Source organism: Martes martes (assembly GCF_963455335.1).
Source record: "Martes martes genome assembly, chromosome: 10".
NCBI classification, from domain to species: domain Eukaryota; kingdom Metazoa; phylum Chordata; class Mammalia; order Carnivora; family Mustelidae; genus Martes; species Martes martes.
This window is the reverse complement of record NC_137898.1, coordinates 10927691-10949465: the sequence shown is the minus strand read 5'-3', so window position 1 is coordinate 10949465 and position 21775 is coordinate 10927691. Positions and strand designations below refer to the sequence as shown.

Sequence of the window (21775 nt, the reverse complement as noted above, 5' to 3'; positions counted from 1 at the left end):
CGTGAAAGTACAATACCGGGACATGGGCGTGGGAATGCAGCACAGGTGAATTAGCGGCACCCGGGTTTGAGAGGGGGGCTGGAAGCAGAGCTTTTTGGAAGGACAGTGAGGTGGATACACTCAAGGCTGCAAGGCAGGTTCTATACGAATTGTTTACCTCTCGACTGTGGGACTCCTCAAAATGTTTCCAGTTTTCCTCCAGGGCCTCCTGTCCACAATGCTTCCTGTCCACGTGGATGGACTGTGCCAAGCATGCTGGCCTTCCAATGCTTCCACTGCTCCCCACCTTCAGTTTTGTTCCTAAAGGACAGGTCACCCCTTAGGCAATGGAGAAAAATCTTTAATGGTTTCACACCTTCAAGTTGAACCTTGGGTCCTAAATGAGTTCACTGCCTCTTCCAGCACCACCAGCATCATGCTGTTCCAGCCCGGGACCAAAGGAGCCCTTGACTCCTTTACTCCAAATGGCATTATCATCCTCAAAAGAGAAAAACCCAAGCACAGCTACCAAAAGGAAGATAACCCACAGAACAGTCTGAAAGAAGAAGCTACAGTCCTTGGAGTAAGTTGATGTCGCTGCAAGGGGAACCCTGGGGGAAATGTGGTGAATGTCTTCTGACTACAGATCTACAGTGGATCTGGGAGAGTCTTTCATTGTTTTTCTGTCTGACTCCAGGCTGACTGGGACACGAAATGGGGCTTTATGGGAAGACTCTATCCAACTCAGGCTTTTCTATAAACTAAAACCACTAGGTCTCTACTTGAAATTTGTACCAAAAAAAGTATCTTGCAACTTGTCTCTAATATAGTTGATTTTGGATTTAAACGCATAATTTTACTCAATAAGGTTAAATTAGATTTTTCTGTTTTGAGCTTATTTCTTGACCATTTTGAGATGAGACAGTCTGGATTAACCTCACTGTACATGTTCTCCCTGTTCACCTATCTATAAGACATCCAAGTGTCTCCGGTCATCAGGTTATCACCCTTCATACCAGGACTTTATTATGTTTTTAAATTTTTATTTATTTTTTAAATTTCTTTTCAGTGTTCCAGAATTCATTGTTTATGCACCACACCCAGTGCTCCATGCAATACGTGCCCTCCCTAATACCACCACCAGGCTCAGCCAACCCCCCACCCCTCTCCCCTCCAAAAGCCTCGGTTTGTTTCTCAGAGTCCGCAGTCTCTCATGGTTCGTCTCCCCCTCCAATTGCCCCCAACTCCCTTCTCCAGGACTGTAATTCCCACCTGGCTCTGAATATCCCTTTTAAGACCTGACTCCTACTCATTGCCAACTTTGGAAACCTGCCTAGTTTGTGGCCTCTGGAATTCAGGATCAGTTAACTGCATAATCCTCTTCATTCCGAATGTGTTTCTCAAAAGCCTCCAAATCTTTTGTGGAAACAGAAACTCCTGGGCACTGTTTCCACTGCTACCCTCACTTCTGGGCCTGGAAATGAAAGCAACCCATTCTTTGCTTCTCAGGGACACTTCTAGATCAATCTTCTCCTCTCCATCTCTAAAAGCTCCTACTTTAGAATCTCATGTCATCCAACTAAGTAATTCACTACCACTTTTCTTTCTAAAGATTTTACTTATTTATTTGACAGAAAGACAGAGCACAAGCAGGGAGGAGGAGGAGGAAAGGAAGAAGCAGGCTCCCCGCTGAGCAGGGAGCCCCAACGTGGGCCTCGATCCCAGGACCCTGGGATCATGACCTGAACCTCAGGCACAGGCATAACCAACTGAGCTACCCCTCACTAACCAACCCAGATACTGCTCACTCCCACTTCCTTTAAAAAACCACATAATGACTCTTTTTACGTATTACTTGAAAAATCCTAATTCAGTCTTCTACCCCCCAAAAAGATATTTTTTAAAAGTTATCTATATTTTGAAAAGGTTATCTATATTTTGAGCATGGGAAAAAATAGTTATCTCAAGCAATTTAAACAGTCATGAACTCCAAAAGGTTCTATTAGGTAATTCCAGTATTAGGAATAATCGAGAATTGGTAGGAGAATTAAAATTTCAGAAGACTGAGTTTAGTTTAAAAACATAAAAATAATCAGTGTTTAGGAAATAACATTAAGTGATGTACTGGAAAATTTGAAAAGTGATCATCCTTAGAAAAATCTTTTGATGAATGTGTTGCTTGAAAATAAAACCAATTAATGTTTGTCATCCTGCTATCGTAAGACTTAACTGTTTCAATCTTCATGTTTATGATCCCTCCAGTATTATATCCTCTCTGTTCCTTGACCTCTTCTCCCCAGGTATCTTGTCCATCCTTCCTTAGTCAAACATTCTATGAGTCATACCCTGGGCCTTATCAATACTAACAGCAATAAAGCCACTGTTACCTACGTTTTAAGCACCCCATATTCCACCAACTCTGACCTTTCCAGATCAACTCCCTCCAACTCTACATTGACTCTTTCTTTAACCTCACTGACTTATTGATAATATCCCTATTTCATAGAGCTTTTCTCACCTAACCAAGATCCCATAGTTCACTCTCACTTGTGAACACCCTCAACAGCCTTGTGTTCCTCAACTTAAGGCATAATCTCCCAGAAAAACTGCAACATTGGTTTAATTCTAGCTCTGCCCACTTGCCTATTCTACACCTGAACTCATACAACTAAACTTGGCTGAAAACCTAATGTGGACTCCACTTCTGGTTTATGACCGTAACCTCAGATGGATGGTAAAAGCTGTCTGAAAAGAACATGATCTTTCCTTCTTCTATTCACTTAACTACTACCCCAGAAAACTATTTCATACATTCTATCTCCTGAAACCTCTGATGCTTCTTCCTTCTCCACTGATTACCTTGTTTCCTAAAATACTAAAATACTATCAGTCCCATGAGCACAGAATCTTACTGTAATTTCTCGCATCTTGAGAACAAAAAAGCAGAAACAAATAATTATAACTTCACACTCCCTTCAACTATTGCCCACTGGCCACGTGCTTTCCCAGCAACACTCCTCTAAGGGGTAGGAAGTTCATATTTCCAGTTCCTCCAGAATGATATTCTCTCTTGAATCACACCCAGTGGCATTTGTCCCCCTTGCTCCACATTAGTAACCTAATTTTTGAGTCTCGGTTGTTAATGTTCTTGAACTAATAGAATTTTTTTTCGCAGCTGACTACACTCTCCTACTTGAAATATTTTACTCACTTGGCTTCTTACACACCATGTTCTTCTGGTTTTCCTCCTTCCCTCTTGGCTTGTCCTTTTATACTCCTTTACCATTCCTATTTATTTCTCAGATCCTACATTTGCAGTATTTGATAGCTCAGTCCTTAATTCCATTTTGTTTCTGTATCTGTTGCAATAGTGACCCCATATGGTAATGCAGTTTTAAATATTATCTTCACATACAACTTGGGGGGGGTGCTATATCCCTTACCTGGCTCTCTCCTCTAAACTTAAGATTCATATACCCAACACCTGGGATATCTACTAGATATCTCTCCCCTAACCTGTCCCAGACTGAAATCATCATCTTTGTCCCCAAACCCACCCCTCATCCAACATTCCCCAGCTCAGATCAATGTCCGTTCCATCATTTCAGATGCTCAAGCCAAAACCCTTGGAGGCAACCTTCATTCCTATGTTTCATAATCCACAAACTCTCAGCAAATCCTACAGGTTTAATATTCATCACGCATCTAGGATCCAACTACATCTTGCTATCTCCACGGTCAACATCTTCTGTCAAGTCAACATCATCTCACATGTGAATTAATGCAACGTCTTCCTTATTGATCTCCCTGCTCTGTTTCCTTGTGATCTATTCTCAACACAGCAGGTAGAACGATCCTTTAAAAATATAAATTGGATCATGTAATCTCTTCACTCAAAATTATCCACTTCACTTCCCTTTTTACTCAGAATGAAAGGCAACATTCGTAAAATAGCCTACAAAGTCCTATGTGGTTTGCACCCTGCTGCCACTACTTTTTGGACCTCATTTCATGTTACTTTACTCTTAACTCATTCTATACTTTCCAAGGAACATATCTGTAAAGCACAAAATACGTGGCCAGTGGCAGCGATATTCATTTGCTTCATTTCCCTGGTGCTGACCCAAAACAGATATTTAATACATATTAATTATACGAATTTTTGAATTCTCTTGACTTTAGGTTATTTCTCCTATGTTTATACCAACTTTCAACTGCATGTGCATTAAATAGTGGGTTACAGTGTGGGTTCTAGATCAAAGTAATAGGGCTAAAACCTAGCTCTCCCACTTGACCATTTGTGTGGTTTTGTACAAACTATTTTTAACCTGGTGCCTCATTTTTCTCACCCATAAATAAGATGAGAAGAATAATCAGAGTGTAGAAAGTGTTCAACAAATATAGATTATCATAATTATCACTGATGTCATGAAAATAGTAATTATTATTAAAATCCAATGATGAGCAAAATGGATTATGGCACTAGAGACTTTCTGCCTTATTTTATTTCAACTGAAATAAATTCAAATAAACAAATTGTGTCCTTTATTAATTCTTCCTTGATAAGTTTGCTTCCTACATCCATTTAACTGAACTAGTGTCCAGAAAAATTTTCTTCATTTGCTTTTCCTAGAACAATAAGAATAACAAATTGTCAATTATCTTTTTCAAAACAAAGTTAAAGTGTACATATGATCACTTCCTGACTTGCTAATTTAATAATCCTATCAGAAGAGAAGAGCTTAGTTATACATGGATTTCTTTCTCTTAGAAAATGCTTATTGACTCCTTGTAACACATTTTCCCCCTTTTAGTAAATAAAATTTGTTAATTAATTAATTGTTAGAGAAAGAGATAGATTGAGCACACATGAGTGGAGCAGGGGGAGCAGAAAGAAAGGGAGAGAGAGAATTTTAAGCAGGCTTAATTGACTGAGCCTCCCAGGTGCCCCTTTTTTTCCTTTTTAATATGACAAATTATAGCATATTTTATACTCTTTATAAACAGAATTTACATTCAAACAGTCACTTTCATCTGTTCATGTGTTCTTAAAATTTTCCTTCTTGTCTCTTGTAGGTTATCCAGATCCTGTGTTGCCTGTTGATTTCAAGTTTGGGGGCCATTTTGATTTCTGCTCCCTACTCTTCCCACTTCAAGCCAACAGTTTCCACCATTTTGATGTCGGGATATCCATTTGTAGGAGCTCCATGTGTGAGTAGAGTGGGGTCTCCAAAAAACAACATGCTTTCTAAATGCTAAGTAGGTAGTAAGTCACTCCATGACTCCCAAGAGGTAGGGATAGAGGAGAAGGCAGCCAGGCCTCTGACTTTCCCTCTGTCATTGTCCCATGTCACATTTCTCCAATTCAGGAAGAGCAGCAGAGGGGTTTAATCCCTCCTCCTGTGTCAGCATCCCAGGGAGTGGCTCACTGGGGCAGGGCACAAGAAGGTCATACAGTGGACATATCAGTCCAGCATTTCTTACCTGGCCTCACAGCCTACCTCTGGAATAATGGAAGATTTTTCACATTCTTCTTTGGGCTTTTGATAAGGCCATTGGATTTCCTCCAGTTTAAGAATAATCCACCTGCCTGGTAGGGAGTGAAAAGATCATTTTTAAAATAGAATGAGCAGGGACACCTGGGTGGCTCAGTTGGTTGAGCAGCTGCCTTCGGCTCAGGTCATGATCCCAGCGTCCTGGGATCGAGTCCCACATCGGGCTCCTTGCTCAGCGGGGAGCCTGCTTCTCCCTCTGCCTCTGCCTGCCTCTCTATCTGCCTGTGCTCACTCTCTCTGACAAATAAATAAATAAAATCTTTAAAAAAAAAAAAAAATAGAATGAGCACTACTGGTAGATTACACAGATTGCAGAGAATTAAACTGGCAATGGTAAAATTCATGGGAAGCAAAGACTCTTGTTATCTGTACAGAAGTAATCCTGAGAATTTGGAAAACTTTTTTGCTGCCTTCCATTTAATCACTCATGGAGAAGGTCCTAGTTAATCTTTTTCTTTGAAGAGAGCCAGGGCCTAGTGATGCCTCCCACAAAGGGCCACTTATTTCCCATGTAGTATCTTATACAAAAGGAGAAAAAAGCACACATTCTGGGCAAATGAACTCTACAAAGGCACCACCACTGTATGGATATAGCCTCTGTGTGAACACAAACTATGCAGTGAGGCAAAGAAGCCGTGCTCCTGCCCCCAGAGCATAATTTGTCCTATATCTCTATCTGATCAGTAGTTGTGGTTCCCACATTCCCTTATGAAAGGCAGAAATAGGTCATGCTGGACCCTCTTTGTCTGTGACTACCCAACCCCTAAAAGACACAAGCTTAACCAATGTTTCAGCTTCTCCAAACATTCTTCCTCCACCAGCTGGATCTGTAACACCACTGGTCTCAAATACTGACTTCTGGGGCTTCAGGATGACTCTTCACATCTGTCCCTGTAACTTCCCACCTTCCTCAGCTCCTAGTCTAACATAGGTCCCCTACACCAATACTTGAAGCCCATGTGTTTCTGTACCTTGTGCCATCAGAGACCCTTTCCTAAGTGCTTCTTTTGGCTGCTCTCACCTTCCTATCCCTTCAAGTCATTGGTCTTTCTCAACCTCCACTCTTCCCACCTTGTAATTCAGCACTACTCTCCTCCCTCCGTGTACACCTCATCTCTAGGCCACCTCAGCTCACAGCGATTTTTGCTGGCATAAATCCAGATCCTCTGGATTTCTTCAAAGTCAACATAAGCATTGAGAGTGGATTTCCACATTTCCACAAGACAACTGAACTGACTATTTCTCTCTTTCCTGAGCAGTTTGCCATTACTGGATCCCTCTCGATTATTTCTGGGAAAAAAGCAACTAAGCCCTTTGTAAGTATGAGAACTATCAAATCTCAGCTCATTGGAATAAAGGGAGCTTGACAATTAATTACCCTAGTTTAGTTTCCATTCACAAGTTAGGAAAACAGGGCTCTGAGCAGGGGAGAGAACCCAAATTCTCAGTGCTGGTCCACTGGCAGAACCAGGTGTTAACATCAAATTCCCTATCTTCTAGACCAGTGCTCTTCCCCTACACAATGTCCTCCTGGATCATATTCCAAGCTTGGAGATTTACCTCCGTTGTTTAAACAGTAGAAATTTTTAAATACACAATGGAGTCTTTATAGTTTGTTATCTTGGCCCTGAATAGGGTAGATGACCATCCCAGCTAGAACCTAGAGCTCCTTTTTCTGGAAAAACCTGTCTCATAATGAATCAATTTCCTTAAATGGCAAGGTCAGAGGCACAGGTGTGTGGGCTTAGATCCTGTGGTTAGCTCCTCTGCCCCCTCAGAAACAAGAAATTAGCAGACTGTAGCCACTTTCCTGACAAAAGTCGGGAATGTGTGGGTGGGGTCTTTGATCCTCTCATTGCAACCTTTCCCTTTCCCTTTCCACACACTCACAAAGATGACTCAGGGAAAAGCCACATCCTGATTCAGGAAGATCCAAGGTGTAGTTAGCCATGGATGAGGGAACCTAAAATGGTATATGAAGCTGGTATGTGTTCCTGGTACTTGAAGCTAGAATCTAAACCCCACAATCAGTGGACAGAATTTTGAAATGTTTACCCCATTGGATGGAGTCAGAGTTCAGGACTTGGAACCAGGAAACCTATACTCTTGTCCCAGCGCTGTCACTGACCCATCTGTGTGCTCAAAAAAGTTCCTTCCTTCTCTGGGTTTCAGTATTCTCATTTATAAAATGTGGAAGATGAACATTTGGATCTCACAGGTGGCTTTCCAAGTGTCCTGAACACCGTAAAAGGGAAAACTATACTTGAGCATGATGTGGACCTCGTACATAAGACAAAAGCCAACATGTGGGCTCCATTACCCATGTGGCAGCTCTAGGCAAAGGCACTACCCACTCTGTCTGCTCTTCCTTCAGTAACTGAGCACTTGAAGCCACATAGCTACCAGGTCCAGGGAGAAGACAGAAGAGCAACCACCTTCCCACCACACAGTATCCTATAATGCTGTTTAAGTAGAAAAGAACATATACTGGGAACCTAGCACAGAATCTAGCACATCAGTATCTTTGCAGAGGAACCATTTTCTGTGAGAAACTTTTACTCTAAAATGTAGAACATGACCCAGGAGAGAGTGTGGTCCATGTGGTTCTCAGGCCTGACCCACCTATAAGTAAGTATTCCAGCTTCTCCAGTTTTCTCTTTTATGGAAAGAAAAGGTACAGAGGCCACCAAAGGCCATATTCTAGAACATCTTAAAGCAACAGAATGATTCTAAGGCTGTTGAGGAAGTCAAGGAATAGACTGGTAGTGGTTTGAGCAGGGCCACCTCTGTCTGCAGAGAGCCAAGGAGCCAGAATCCCTACCCTGAAGAAGGAATCATTCATGCATTCATGCACTGCACTCAACAAACATTTGTTAATTATATCAAGTGATAAATTAGATAGTGAAGAGGGATACAGAGGTGAATAAAACACAGTCCGTGTCCCCAGGAGCACACAGATTAGAGAGGAAACAGACTCAGGGAAGCACCACTGTAGTGTAATGGACGGAAGGATAACAGCTTCACACGCTGCTTCAGCCATGAGATCCCAATACAGATTTATCTTTTTCAGGCCGTAAGCAGCCTGACCTCAAGTGCAGTGAGTTCTCTCACTGCTGGAGCAGGCCTCTTCCTGCTTGCTGATGGCCTGGCAGCCCTAGAGATTGCCTCTCAACGGTGTGACTCAGAAAGGGAGTATCTATCCACACTGCCTTATTCGATGTACTATTATTCGATATATGAATTCAAGGGCTGTCTCCTGGATAGCGTCAGTCTAACAGTAAGTAGCTTCAGACTCAATATCCTGTCATGTGAAATTTCAGCTTCTCTCTTTTGCATGATTTCTGCTTTTTCAGCAGTCTATATCTTGTTGATCTGAACTCCTGGAAGCAGACGGGAAAAAAAAGGGGGGGTTGAAAAAGTCCTATCATCAGACTGCAAAATATAGGGGATGCACTGTGCCAAGTAAAAATAGGAAATCAAGAAGGGCTGTGGGTTCAAGATATGTCTCATCTGGCAAGAAAAATAAGCAGAAATAAACTACTGAGACTCCACCCAAAATAAAAAAGCTTCTAGACAGCAAGGGAAAACATCGACAAAAAGAAAAGGCAACCTACTAAATGGGAGAAGATATTTGCAAGTGACATATCCTATACGGGGTTAATATCTAAAATACATAAAAACTTACACAACTCAACACTGGAAAAACAAATAATCCAACTTTAAAAATGGGCAGAAGAGGGGCATCTGGGTGGCTCAGTGGGTTAAAGCCTCTGCCTTTGGCTCAGGTCATGATCTCAGGGTCCTGGGATCGAGCCCCGCATCGGGCTCTCTGCTCGGCGGGGAGCCTGCTTCCTCCTCTCTCTCTCTGCCTGCCTCTCTGCCTACTTGTGATCTCTGTCTCTCAAATAAATAAATAAAATCTTTTTTAAAAATGGGCAGAAGACATGAATAGCTATTTTCCCAAAGAAGACACACCAGATGGCCAACAGACACATGAAAAGACGTTCAACATCACTAATCATCACGGAAATGCAATTCAAAACTGCAGTGAGGTATCACTCCATGTGTGTCAGAATGGCTAGTATCAGAAAGACAAGAAACAAGTGTTGGTGAGGATGTGGAGAAAAGGGAACAACACGCACCATTGATGAGAATGTGAAATGGTGTAGCCACTTGGGAAAACAGTATGAAGTTTCCTAAAAAAATTAAAAATAATACCATACGATCCAGTAATTCCACTACTGAGCATTGACTCAAAGAAAAAAAAGATGCTCTTTTGAAAAGATACATGCACCCTTGCGTTTACTGCTGCATTACCTACCATAGCCAAGATATGGAAGCAACCTAAGAGCCCATCCATAGAAAAATGGATAAAGAAGAGGTGGTCAACAGTCCTTCTTACATTAAAAAATATTCCTTTCTCAATAGGTTTAGCTCTCGGGGTGCCCCCTTTGTTGAGCAGGCTTCTTTCCCCCTCAACACCGGCAGAAATATCCCTCTTTATTTGAATTTTATTTGATTTGCGATTAATGTAGCCACAGTAAGTTAGCTATAGAACTTGGACTTAAGCCCAAGCACATAATTACTGTACTTTGGCCCAGGAAGGCTAGCAGAGGGAGAAGGGGATGGGAGATGGCCCATCAGTGGATTCCACTCCTAGCAAAAATGCCAACATCTCTGGGCAGCGTTTTCTTGCCGAAATTCCCCCCAAGCTGGATGGTCATCACCTGTTTGGTAAAAATCCTGGCTTAGTCAATCCTTTATCCACAGGTTCATAGTTTTAAAACCATAAGCTCTGGCCTTTTAAGGAGAAAAATCTCTTCCTTTGTGACTCCTCTAGCAAGGAGCCAGGGCGACAAATTTAGTATCTCTTCTTCCCTTGGATCTGTCTCATGGATCCCGGAAAATATGTGCAAGTTTCTGCCCATGTGACCCAGAGGCTGTCAAAAGCAACCCCTCTGAGGAAGTAGAAGGGCTTACAGCTTGAGGAAGTGAAAGGGCACAGAAATGCATCAGGTTAGAAATCAGTGCAAGGAAGCCTGGGAGACAGCACTACCCTGGTGCAAGGCAGACATCAGGCAAAGCTGGGAGGGTGAAGGAGACATCCTCCCTGCCAGGACACTGAGGGTTTAACTCGATGAAAACTACTCTCAATACATCAAACTGTCTCCTGATCTTAGACAACCAGAGAACTTCCTGCAAAATCAAAGAATTTGCAAAAGGACTGACCCCAAACACCCATTCTTTCTTTATCAACACAAAGATAACCTAAGCAAAGTAACACATCAAAACATTGAAAATGTATATCTGAGTTTGGAAGAAGGAAAGAAGAGAGGACGGAAAGAAGGAAAAAAATCAAGGAAGAAAGGCATCTTATGTTCCAGAAGCTAAGAAGGATCCTGCAGCCAGGTAATCAAACAAGAGCTGGGACCAGAAAAGCAGACTTCTCAGGTTTTCTGGTCCCAGCTCTTGTTTGGAGGATGGCCAAGGAGAGAAGAAATCTACAAAGATAAATTACCGGCAAAATTTCAAAATTAAAAAAAAAATGAGATTTCAGATGGAAGGTATGAACGGAGACTGTTCCTGGATAAATAAAAACAAATCCACACTAGAAACATCATAACAAAGATAAACATAAAAAAACTAGAGATAAAGGAAGGGTTACTCTTACTGCCGCTTCCCTTTCTGTCCACTGCTAGAGCTTTCAAGCCCCAGGCTCCCCTCTGCAGTCAGGCACCAACCATCCCTGGCTTGATTCACAGGGGGTGCTGGTGGTGATGCTGGTCTTCACTGCGCTGGAGCTCTTACTGGCTGCATATGCTTCCATCCTTTGGTGGCAAGAGGTGTACTCCAACAACCGTGGCGTGAGTACTCTGGTATGTCACCTGAAGTTTGCTGGGTCCCAACATTCGAGCTGCGATGATCCAGGTTGAGAAAGTGTCAGAAAAAGGAGTCAGTTGTTGGTCCTGAGGTTCATGTAGAAGGTGATTTTCATAGTAAGGAGAGAGTTCTAAGAATGGGTTCCCCTTCATGATGACACTGGTATGTGAGATTATTAGTGGGTGACTTCTGGCCAGCAAGTCAGTTAGAGAACCACTTAATATGATGTTGGAATGGCTTTAGAAATCATCTGCCCCGGGATGGCTGGGTGGCTCAGTCGGTTAAGTGTCCGCTTTCGGCTCAGATCATGATCTCGGGGTCCTGGAATTGAGCCATGCATCAGGCTCCCTGCTCAGCAGGGAGTCTGTTTCTCCCTCTTCCTCTCCTGTGCACTTCCCCCAACTTATGCTCTCTTTTTCTCTCTCAAATGAATAAATAAAATGTTAAAAAAAAAAAAAACCAGAAATCACGAGCCCCCAGCCCTTATGAAAGAAGTGAGGGTTGGATAAAATCACTTGGAGAATGAGTGATACAGACGAACTGGCTGAGAATGAAAACTAGCATCTCCTCCTTCTTGTCACAGACACAGCCACCTGCCTTGGTAGAGTCTCCATGGCTCCATTCTCTTGCTATGTGATGAGATCTTACTAAGGCATCTCTGTTCTGTTTATGCTTTTCTGTGTTCTTCCTTAACCCCTCTTAGGGCGTGACATTACAATTTAAAAATCTTCGCTTTTCCTCTAAAAGCCATAATTTTTTTTAAGATTTCATTTACAGACCTGTACCCCTGAAGCAAATAATACATTATATGTTAATTAAAATAATAATAATTTTAAAAATAATAATAATAAAATAATACATTTTCTCTTTTCTAGAGCACATTTTCCTTGCCAAGGTCATATTCAACATGTCAAAAAGCTCTTCAAGGTCATGTATGAAAGTAATGCTTCAGAAGAAAAAGGAGAAATCCAGCACTCCTGGCAAAGCGTGATTAGAATTTCCTGAAATTTCAGCTACTATAGACTTTGAAAGAAACTTTCAGAAAACAACTTTTGTGTTGCACTTGCTCAGTGTGAGCGATTTCATTGCTCTTGAAAATAATCTCTCAAAAGCCCAGGTGGGTAAGCTGAACAGAAAGTGATTCACCTACCCATGAATAAGAAGAGAAAATGTGCATTCTTGTGTTAGTGTGAAGCGGCCGAGTCACATGGCTTTGCAGGCTCTGAGCCTATATTATTTTCACACTATTTTGCTTAAACACTGGATATTAGGGACTGCAGGAACTTTTAAATTAAAAGTACTTTAAAAATATATGGGTCCATTTCTGCCAGGTGAAGTGCATTTCTGCCAACTAAATGTGGCTCAGTATTCTGTCTCATTTTATGACTTTATTCTTAAATATGTGGCTTCAAAGATTATAATTTATCATAACACTCTTCCCGATCTAAATTCTAGACCAAATAAGAAATTAGCCATATAGAATGAATATCCACTTTATTACTGTATTGGAAAAAACAATAAACAACATGACCTACCTAATAAAGAGGGTCCCAATATTGTCCCCTGGATCTAGGCATTGGGTCCTATCCCAAGACAAGGATGCAGCAGAAATTCATACATGTTTTCCAAATGACATGCACAAAAATGGTCATAGAGCCAATACGCATAATTGCCTCCAAAAGGAAACTATCCAAATGACTATAAACAATAAAAGAGAGAAATAAAAATTGTAGTATATTCATACAATGGAGTACTAAACAGTAATGTGAATGGGCAGACTATAATTACATGCAGCTATATAGATAAATCCCACAAACATAATGTTCAGGGGGGAAAGGGCCATTTATAAAAGAGTAAATACTGTATGTGTATAAAGTTTAAACACAAGCTGAATTAGCAGGTGGTGTTAGAAGCAGGATGGTGGTTACCCTTGGGGGGTAGATAGTTATAGGAAGGGAACCCAGGGGTTCCCTATGGCCTTGCAGAAACGTTCTTTTCCTTGATCTGGATGCTGGTGTCGTACATATGTGACTTGTGTTCTCTCGCTTCTATGTTATAATTGAATAAAAATGTTTTTGAAAAAGTTACTTTTGACTCCTTGGCCTGTCTAGTTATTAAGGCCCCTCACTTCTCCATAGTCAACTTCCTTTGAAACATCATCTTCCAAAAACCAAGGAGTTGTCTTTGGCTCTTCTATTTTTTTCATACACAATATCCAGTCTATCATTAAAACTTCAAAAAATATTGAGTCTGATTACTTCTCACCATCTCATGAGTCCTCTGGCTCATCATCTCCCATGGGCATTACTGCAATGGGCAACTGGCTGGGCACCCACACCACTTGGTTTGTTCTCCATAGAGCAGATAACAGATTTTTTTCCCCATCTAAAATCAGACCATGTCATTCCTCTGCTCAAACCCATTCTGTGCCATTCCAAAGAAAAGCCAGAGTCCCTAAATGTCTTTACAGGATCTGAACTGTCCCATCTGCTCTGACCTTCTGACTATCCCCCCCAGGCACATGGGCCTTTTGCTGTTCCTTAACACATTCTTTCTTTAGAAATTTTACACTGGCAGGCCCTCTACCTGGAGTACTTTTCCTGCAATTACTTCCATTGCTTCCTTTCTCACTTCTTTCGGTCTTTTTTCAAATCTCCTAATTGCAGTAAAATTCCCCGCACCGACCCACACAAAATTATGGGTCTCTCTCCCATTCACTTCCTTTTTTCCCCAAAGCACTTATGACCATCTGTCATACTATGTATTTTCTTTGTTTGTTAATTTTATGTCTGCCCCCACCAGTCTGTAAGCTAGGATACTCCCTTACTACTCTCTGCTGAGGTTTTCAGCTCCTGTTTGTGTTTTCAAACCTGTGTGTGTGTGTGTGTGTGTGTGTGTGTGTGTTAGTATTTTACACAGGGGATGGAGGACCTTGGAGATTCCTCCTCATTCTATAAGCCAAGCAATGCAATAAAATATTTAATCCAAGATGTATTTCTTATTTTTTGTTTTTCTGTTAATAGGAAAGCTCTTCAGAATACTTGAAGAATTATATTTAGAATTATCTGGAATAATATTTCAGATAATGCTATCTGGAATGTATCCAGAATTATCTGGAATAATATTCCAGATATTGGCCTGATGTAAGCAGTCATGTTGAGAAAAAGAGGACCAGGGCATTCAGCTGGCAGAACCCAGGGCCCTGAGTCATACAAGCACAAGGAAATAGATTCTGTCAATTATCTGACTGCCCTTGCAAGTGGGTTTTTCCCCTCTTGAGCTTCTAGATGAAAATACATGCTGTTTGACACTTTGTAGGCATCCCTGTGAGTCCCTGAACAGAGGTACCCAACCAGGCTATGCCTCAACTCCCAATCCATGAAAATCATAAGATGATAAATGTGTGTTGTTTTGAGCTCCTAAAAATTTGTGGTAGATAATAGCAATTAAAAAAGAAAAACTAATAGATTGTTGCATAGAAAATGAAAGCGGGGAAAGCCAAGCTCAGATTTTGGCTTCAACCCTTACCAGCAGTAACATCTGTCCTCAGTTTCCTCTTCTTTAAAGTGGATGTGATAGGGGCGTGTGGGTGGCTCAGTGGGTTAAGCCTCTGCCTTCAGCTCAGGTCATGATCTCAGGGTCCTGGGACTGAGCCCCACACTGGGCTCTCTGCTCGGTGGGGAGCCCGCTTCCTCCTCTCTCTCTCTGCCTGCCTCTGCCTACTTGTGATCTCTCTCTCTCCATCAAATAAATAAATAAAATCTTTAAAAAAAATTTAAAATAAAATGGATGTGATAGTATAAGCAGAAGGAGGAATTTAGTGAGGGAGTAAATATCTCGTTTTATTTAAAGCAGCATTGGCACATGCTAAGTGTTACCTGTCACATGCTGAGTGGCCTTCTGCTGGTGGAAAGCAAGAGGGAATGCCATTTCGACCCAAAGTATATCTCCCTGCTTGTAGCTATCCCACAGAGATCCTGTCATTTCGCCTTTCCATGGAATAGCCTAGTTCCTTCTGGTCTGAGTCTGTGGGCTGATGTGAGACAACCCATCTTTAAGAAGCTTGAAAGTCAGAAGCAGGGGCAGAGAGCTGAAGCTGACAACTATAACTTAGTTGAAATAATAAAATGAGCTGTGATAATAATAAATAATAAATAATGAAATAAATAAATATAATAGATTAATTAATAAATAATTATATAAATTATAATTTATATAAATTATTATATATATTTTATATATTATTTATATAAATTATATAAATAAATAAAATAATAAATAAATAAATAAAAACAATAAATAATGAATAATAAATAATAAATTAAATTTATTATTATTTATATATATTATATATTTTTATTTTTATTTATTATTATTATTATTTATTTATTTAATATTTTTATTTTTATATATATTTTATATATATTTTAATTTATTAAAATAAATTAAATAATAATAAATAATAAATAATGAAATAAATAAACATAATAAATAATGAAATAATAAAATGAGCTGTTTTTGAAATAACTAAGGCAATGAAATTTGAAGTGTCTTCTGCTGCATATCACTTATTCCTTCCTAAAAACCAGGTATGCTGCGCGAAGACAGCTCTTTTCCAGCATTCTAAGGGAAAAACCATATGCTTTCAGTAAACCCAAACTCCCATCCGGTTTCTCAAAATATAAGTAAAAGGCAATAAAATATCTACGTGTGAATAGTAAATTAACATGTCAGGCTATAAAAATGCTTAAAATCCTGTGATTCCTTCAATGCCACATAATCACAACGGTTGGCTTTTTTTTGGCAGTGCATGGCTGTGGTCTGAGTCAGAGCCAGCCTGGGGGCACTTCCCCTTTTTGGACCCAGCCTGCTTTTCATAACTTTACATGATTCTGATGATCTATCAGTTCTGCTTACAATTTAAATACAGACGGATCCCACACTTGGTTTTGTTTGAAAGGCTGCCTTGTGCTTTGGGTACATAAATTAAAATTTACTTGAATAGATGTTGGTAGGGAAATGTTGTATTGAGAAATATGTACCCTGGATGTGAAAACAAAGAGTCATTCTATCAGAAAAAAGAATAAATAAATAAGAGAGAACAGTCTGCCATTATTTCTCTCCAGAAGTGGTTCTCAACCTGAAATGATTTTGCCCCACCCCCACCCCCACGGGACATTTGGCAATGTCTGCAGACAATTTTGGCTGTCACAACTGGGGATTCGGTAGTAGCATCTTGCCAAATATCCTACAATGCACAGAACAACTCCTTACGGCAAAGAATTATTAGACCCTGAATGCCAGCAGGGCTGAGGCTGAGAAACCCTGCTAGGCATGGTTGTCACAAACTAGGAATTACTCAAGACAACATTTGTGCATACAATTTTTTTGGATTTGTGAAACCATTTACCTTTGTGGTTTAATAGTTAAAATCATAAAAAATACAGAATTATAATCAATTAAATGTGGGAAGCACAATTCCAAAAGGCACTTTTTGTTCTTTTTACCGTACTTGTGTAGTTTGAAATCAGGAAGGCTTTGAGCAGGATTAGCTTTACTTGCCTTTCTGAAAGCTAAAATATGCTCTCATAAAGTGGCCATTACATCCGGCCCTATACCTCCTTAAATACGGATTTTTACACTATGAAGGAATAGGATCAAACAGCAAATGAGACAACTCATCAACTACAAGTGGAAAACTCCTTTTGAAAGAGGGTGGAAGAAACACAAATTTGAGAGATAAGACAGGTGGAGTTTGGCTCCTTTCCCAATCCCTTTGTATGTTACCTTGGGCAATGTAGTCTTTCCATACCTCAGTTTTGGGACTATAGAATTGTTAAAAGGATAGAACTGTTTAACAGATGTTAAAACAAAGCACTCTTGAACACGGGTACTGGGATTTGTTTTCATATACATCATCTATTTATTTTTGTAGATTCCGCTTGTAATCAAACTGACAAGGAAGTTGGTCTTCTGGAAAACTGGACTATCCTTCACCTGGATCTAGGGCCTGGATATGCTCTAGAATTCTAAGACTCTGTGACTCAATGACTGTGATTCTGTGGTTCTAGGAGTGAGGCGAGCAGTCACAAAGGCTCACTGCTAAGGACTCCATGAGAAACTGATGGAAGACCATGATTTCCGCTGCAATGTTCAATCACTCACTCTTTTAATAGAGTTCTACCATTGAAACATGGAGTCATCATCCGAGGTCAAAAGATCGACCCATGTGATCACTATACAACCAAATGATAAAGTACTAACTGCATTTCCCTATGGACCTCATGCCTCACTGTTGGATTTCCTGAAGGGAGAACCAAAAGTCTTAGGGGTAAGTCCTCTCCCATCCATGGGTTTTCCTGGAAGGGAGAAATGAAGCTATTTTTCCAGGTGTGACCATACGGATTTTTTCAGGGAGGGATATTTTTCAGGGAGGGATTTGATTCCCCTTCTTTTCTCTCACCTTTTGTCTGTAATGTTTCCTTCTTGATTAATCATAAAAACCTCTAAGTCACTTGCTTGTACAAATAACTTGATCTTCAGTAGAAGAGCCAATATGTAGCCAATAATACCATTTCCCTAGATTTTGATAAATAAGAGAAATAAATATTCTGCTTAGAAAATGCCCACAGTTTGCCTTAGATATGTCTTATTTATAAGCATGCCTTAGAGATGCTCCTGGGGGCTTATGGAACTCTGGGAAATAGAGTATTTATTTATTTATTTAGAAAACATCTTTCTTTTTTTAAATTTAAATTCAATTAGCCAACATATAGTACATCATTAGTTTTAGATGTAGAATTAAGTTAATCATCAGCTGCACATGACACTCAGTGCTCTTCTCATCACCTGCCGTCCTTAATGCCCACCACCCAGTTATGCCGTCCCCCCACCTACCTCCCCTCCAGCAACCCTCAGTTTGTTTCCTATACTTAAGAGTTTCTTATGGTTTTTCCCCCTCTTTGATTTATTCCCATTCACTTTTCCCTCCCTTCCTCTATCATCCTCTGCTCTGTTTCTTATGCTCCACATATAAGTGAAACCATATGTAATTGTCTTTCTCTGACTGACTTATTTCACTTAGCATAATACCTCCCAGTTCCAACCACATCAATGTAAATTTCATCCTTTTTATGGCTGAGTAATATTCTATTGTAGATATAGACCACATCTTCTTTACCCATTCAGCTGTTGATGGACATCTGGGCTCCTTCCACAGTTTGGCTGTAACTTCCTAATACTGAGGAAATCCTGGGATTGTTTCATGAGGAGTTAGTACTGCTCTCTGAATCCTAGCAGAAAGGATATAGGAAACTGGTGTAATTTTTCCAAATATTTTATTGAGGCAGTGACCTCAGGGTGAGGTAGCACCTCCCGTGGGGCTAAAAGCCACCCATGGAGAGGTTAAACTGCCCCTTTGTGCTGTCATTGACATTGGGAGTTCTTTTTTTTTTTTTTTAATTTATTTATTTGTTAGAGAGAGAGCGAGCAAGCACAGGCAGACAGAATGGTAGGCAGAGGCAGAGGGAGAAGCAGGCTCCCCGCCGAGCAAGGAGCCTGATGTGGGACTCAATCCCAGGACGCTGGGATCATGACCTGAGCCGAAGGCAGCCGCTTAACCAACTGAGCCACCCAGGCGTCCCGACATTGGGAGTTCTTTGAAAATTATATTCAAAGCTCTGTAGTGAGCCACGAGGTAGACAAAAAAATTTTCAGTCATAAATGTACCCAGAGAAAGGCTGTACACACAGCCTCCATCCCTGGTACAAGAGGAAAATACACAACCCTTGGTAGAGTGCTCCACAGTTGTGGCCTGGAGAAAACCCAGAATGCTTGAGGAGAACTGTCCTGAGAAGAGCTGCCAACCCCAAGATCACCACGGTGCAGACTCCTAACAGGCTGATAAACCCACCGGTTTAGTCGTACCTCTAGACAAGCCTTCGCCCAAAGAGCAGATGAGACAGAGAGCTCACCCCAGCTTCTACACTCTAGGTCAACAAACTTCAGACTTTGAGAGAAGTGGGCTTGAGCTGTAACTCCAAAAGCATATACTGAATGTGGAAAATATGTGCGGTGGGGGGTGGGGATAATAGGATGCTGGAGGTACAGAAGGGAAAAAGGTAAGAGTGAATAGTTTGCAGTCCGTCCCGAAGAAGCTTGCAAGTAGGTCAGGTTTATAGTTAAATCTGGTGCAAGGTAAATTGGTAATAGAGGGGATATAATAGGTAGGGAAGGATGAGAGTTAGGAATGTGAAGGAACCAGGTAAGCGTGATGAGGAAAGAGACAGCGGACTTTTTGCAAATCGGAAGGCCGTTGGCACATGGAAGAGGAAGGCGTTCATGTGGAGGGAAGTGTGACATAAAAATAGCAGGATGTCCCAGGAACCTAGAAGAATCCAAAAAGGCTGGAGCACTTGTGATCTCATGGACCCATTTCTTTCCTCACAGGCTATCCAGATCCTCCTGGCACTGATCATTTTGGGCGTCGGAACTATATTTGCATTTAATTACATCAGTTTCTCCCAGAAATTTCCCCTCGTTTTCCTCACAGGATATCCATTCTGGGGAGCATTTGTTGTGAGTATTCTCAGGAGCTTTTGACAAATTACAGTCAAGACTGGTTTGAGCTGCCTCAGGTCCTGGAATAATGAATCCTATGAATATGGTCCCCAAGGAGACCAGATAGCCAGTCCCTTCTTGGCAAGAGAAGTCACTCCATCTGGTCATTGCACTACCAGCATCACAATAGTGACGCTTCTAGGTGTACAGTGTTTAAAAGTTTCCAAAGCCCTGTGTGTAGGATAAGTCATCTGCTCCTTACTACCAATGGGAATTCAGACGAGCAAATATCCAACTTTCTCCTTTGCAAATACAGAATTGGAATTTGAGAGTAGATAATAATTCTTACTTGAGTGTAGTTGACACACAATGTTACATTAGTTTCAGGTGTACAACAGAGTGATTTGACAAGTTTATACATTATGCTATGCTCACCACAAGTGTAGCTGCCATCCATCACCATACACCTCTAACTCAGTATCACTGACTATATGCCTTATGCTGTATCATTTACTCCCATGGCTTACTCATTCCATAACTGGAAGCCTGTTTGTCCCTCTCCCTTTCACCCATTTTCTCCATTCCCCCACCCCCTCCCCTCTGGCAACTGTTTGTTCTCTGTATTTATAGGACTGAATCTGCTTTTAGTTTGTTCATTCATATTTTTTTAGATGCCACATATGAGTGAAGTCACATGGTATCTGTCTTCTTCCGTGTGACTTATTTCACTTAGCATCAAACCTTATAGTTCCATCCATGTTGTCTCAAATGGCACAATCTCATCCTTTTCAATACTGTGTAATATTCCACCATATATACCACATTTTCCTTTTCGATTTGTCTATCAATGGACACTTAGGTTTGCTTCCATATTTTGGTGGTTGTAAATAATGCTGCAATAAACATAGGGGTGCATATCTATTTTTTTTTGAATTGGCGTTTTCTCATTTTCTTTGGATAAATAATCAGTAGTGGAATTACTGGATCATATAGTTTTTCTACTTTTAATTTTTTTAAGAACCTCCATACTATTTTCCACAGTGACATTGCATGAGAGTTCCTTTTTCTTCACATTCTCATCAAGACTTGTTATTTCTTATCTTCTTTATTTTAGTCATCTTAACCGGTGTAAGGTGATATCCCAATTATGGTTTTGATTTGCTCTGATTAATAACATAGAACATCTTTTCATGTGTCTGTTGGCCATGTGTATGTCTTCTTTGGGAAAATGTCTATTCAGGTCCTCTGCCCATTTTTTAATCAGATTGTTTGCTTTTTTTTTTTTTTTTTTTGGTGTTCAGTTGTGTAAATTCTTTATATATTTTGGATATTAACCCCTTATTGGATATATCATCTGCAAAAATCTTCTCCCATTCAGTAGGTTATCTTTTAAAATTTTGTTGATGGTTTCCTTCACTGTGCAAAAGCTTTTATCTTGAGGTAGCCCCAATAATTTTATTTTTGCTTTTGTTAAACCCTTGCCTTAGAAGACATGTCCATAAAAATGTTTCTATGGCCAATGTCAGAGGAATTACTGCCTATGTTCCCTTCTAAGATTTTTATAGTTTCAGGTTTAGGTGTTTAATCCATTTTGAATTTATTTTTGTATATGGTGCTAAAGAAAGTGGTCCAGTTTCATTCTTTTTTACATGTAGCTGTCCAGTTTTCCCAGCATCATTCATTGAAGAGACTGTCTTTTCCCCATTATTTATTCTTCCCTCTTTTGTCACAGATTAACTGAACCTATAATCATGGGTTTCTTTCTGGGCTCTCTATGATCTCTATGTCTATTTTCGTGCCAG

General features: G+C 40.5%; 1 protein-coding gene across 1 annotated transcript; it reads left to right on the top strand.

Moving 5' to 3' along the window:
- Positions 1-415: 415 nt before the first annotated feature.
- MS4A7 (membrane spanning 4-domains A7) lies at positions 416-17491 on the top strand (the record flags this gene model as incomplete). The annotated part of the gene is made up of 6 exons (XM_080816181.1): positions 416-562; positions 5056-5190; positions 6794-6850; positions 8605-8811; positions 11297-11410; positions 17486-17491. The coding sequence occupies 6 exons, from the start codon at positions 416-418 to the stop codon at positions 17489-17491; spliced, it is 666 nt and encodes a 221-aa protein (XP_080672307.1).
- Between the last annotated feature and the right edge of the window lie 4284 nt (positions 17492-21775).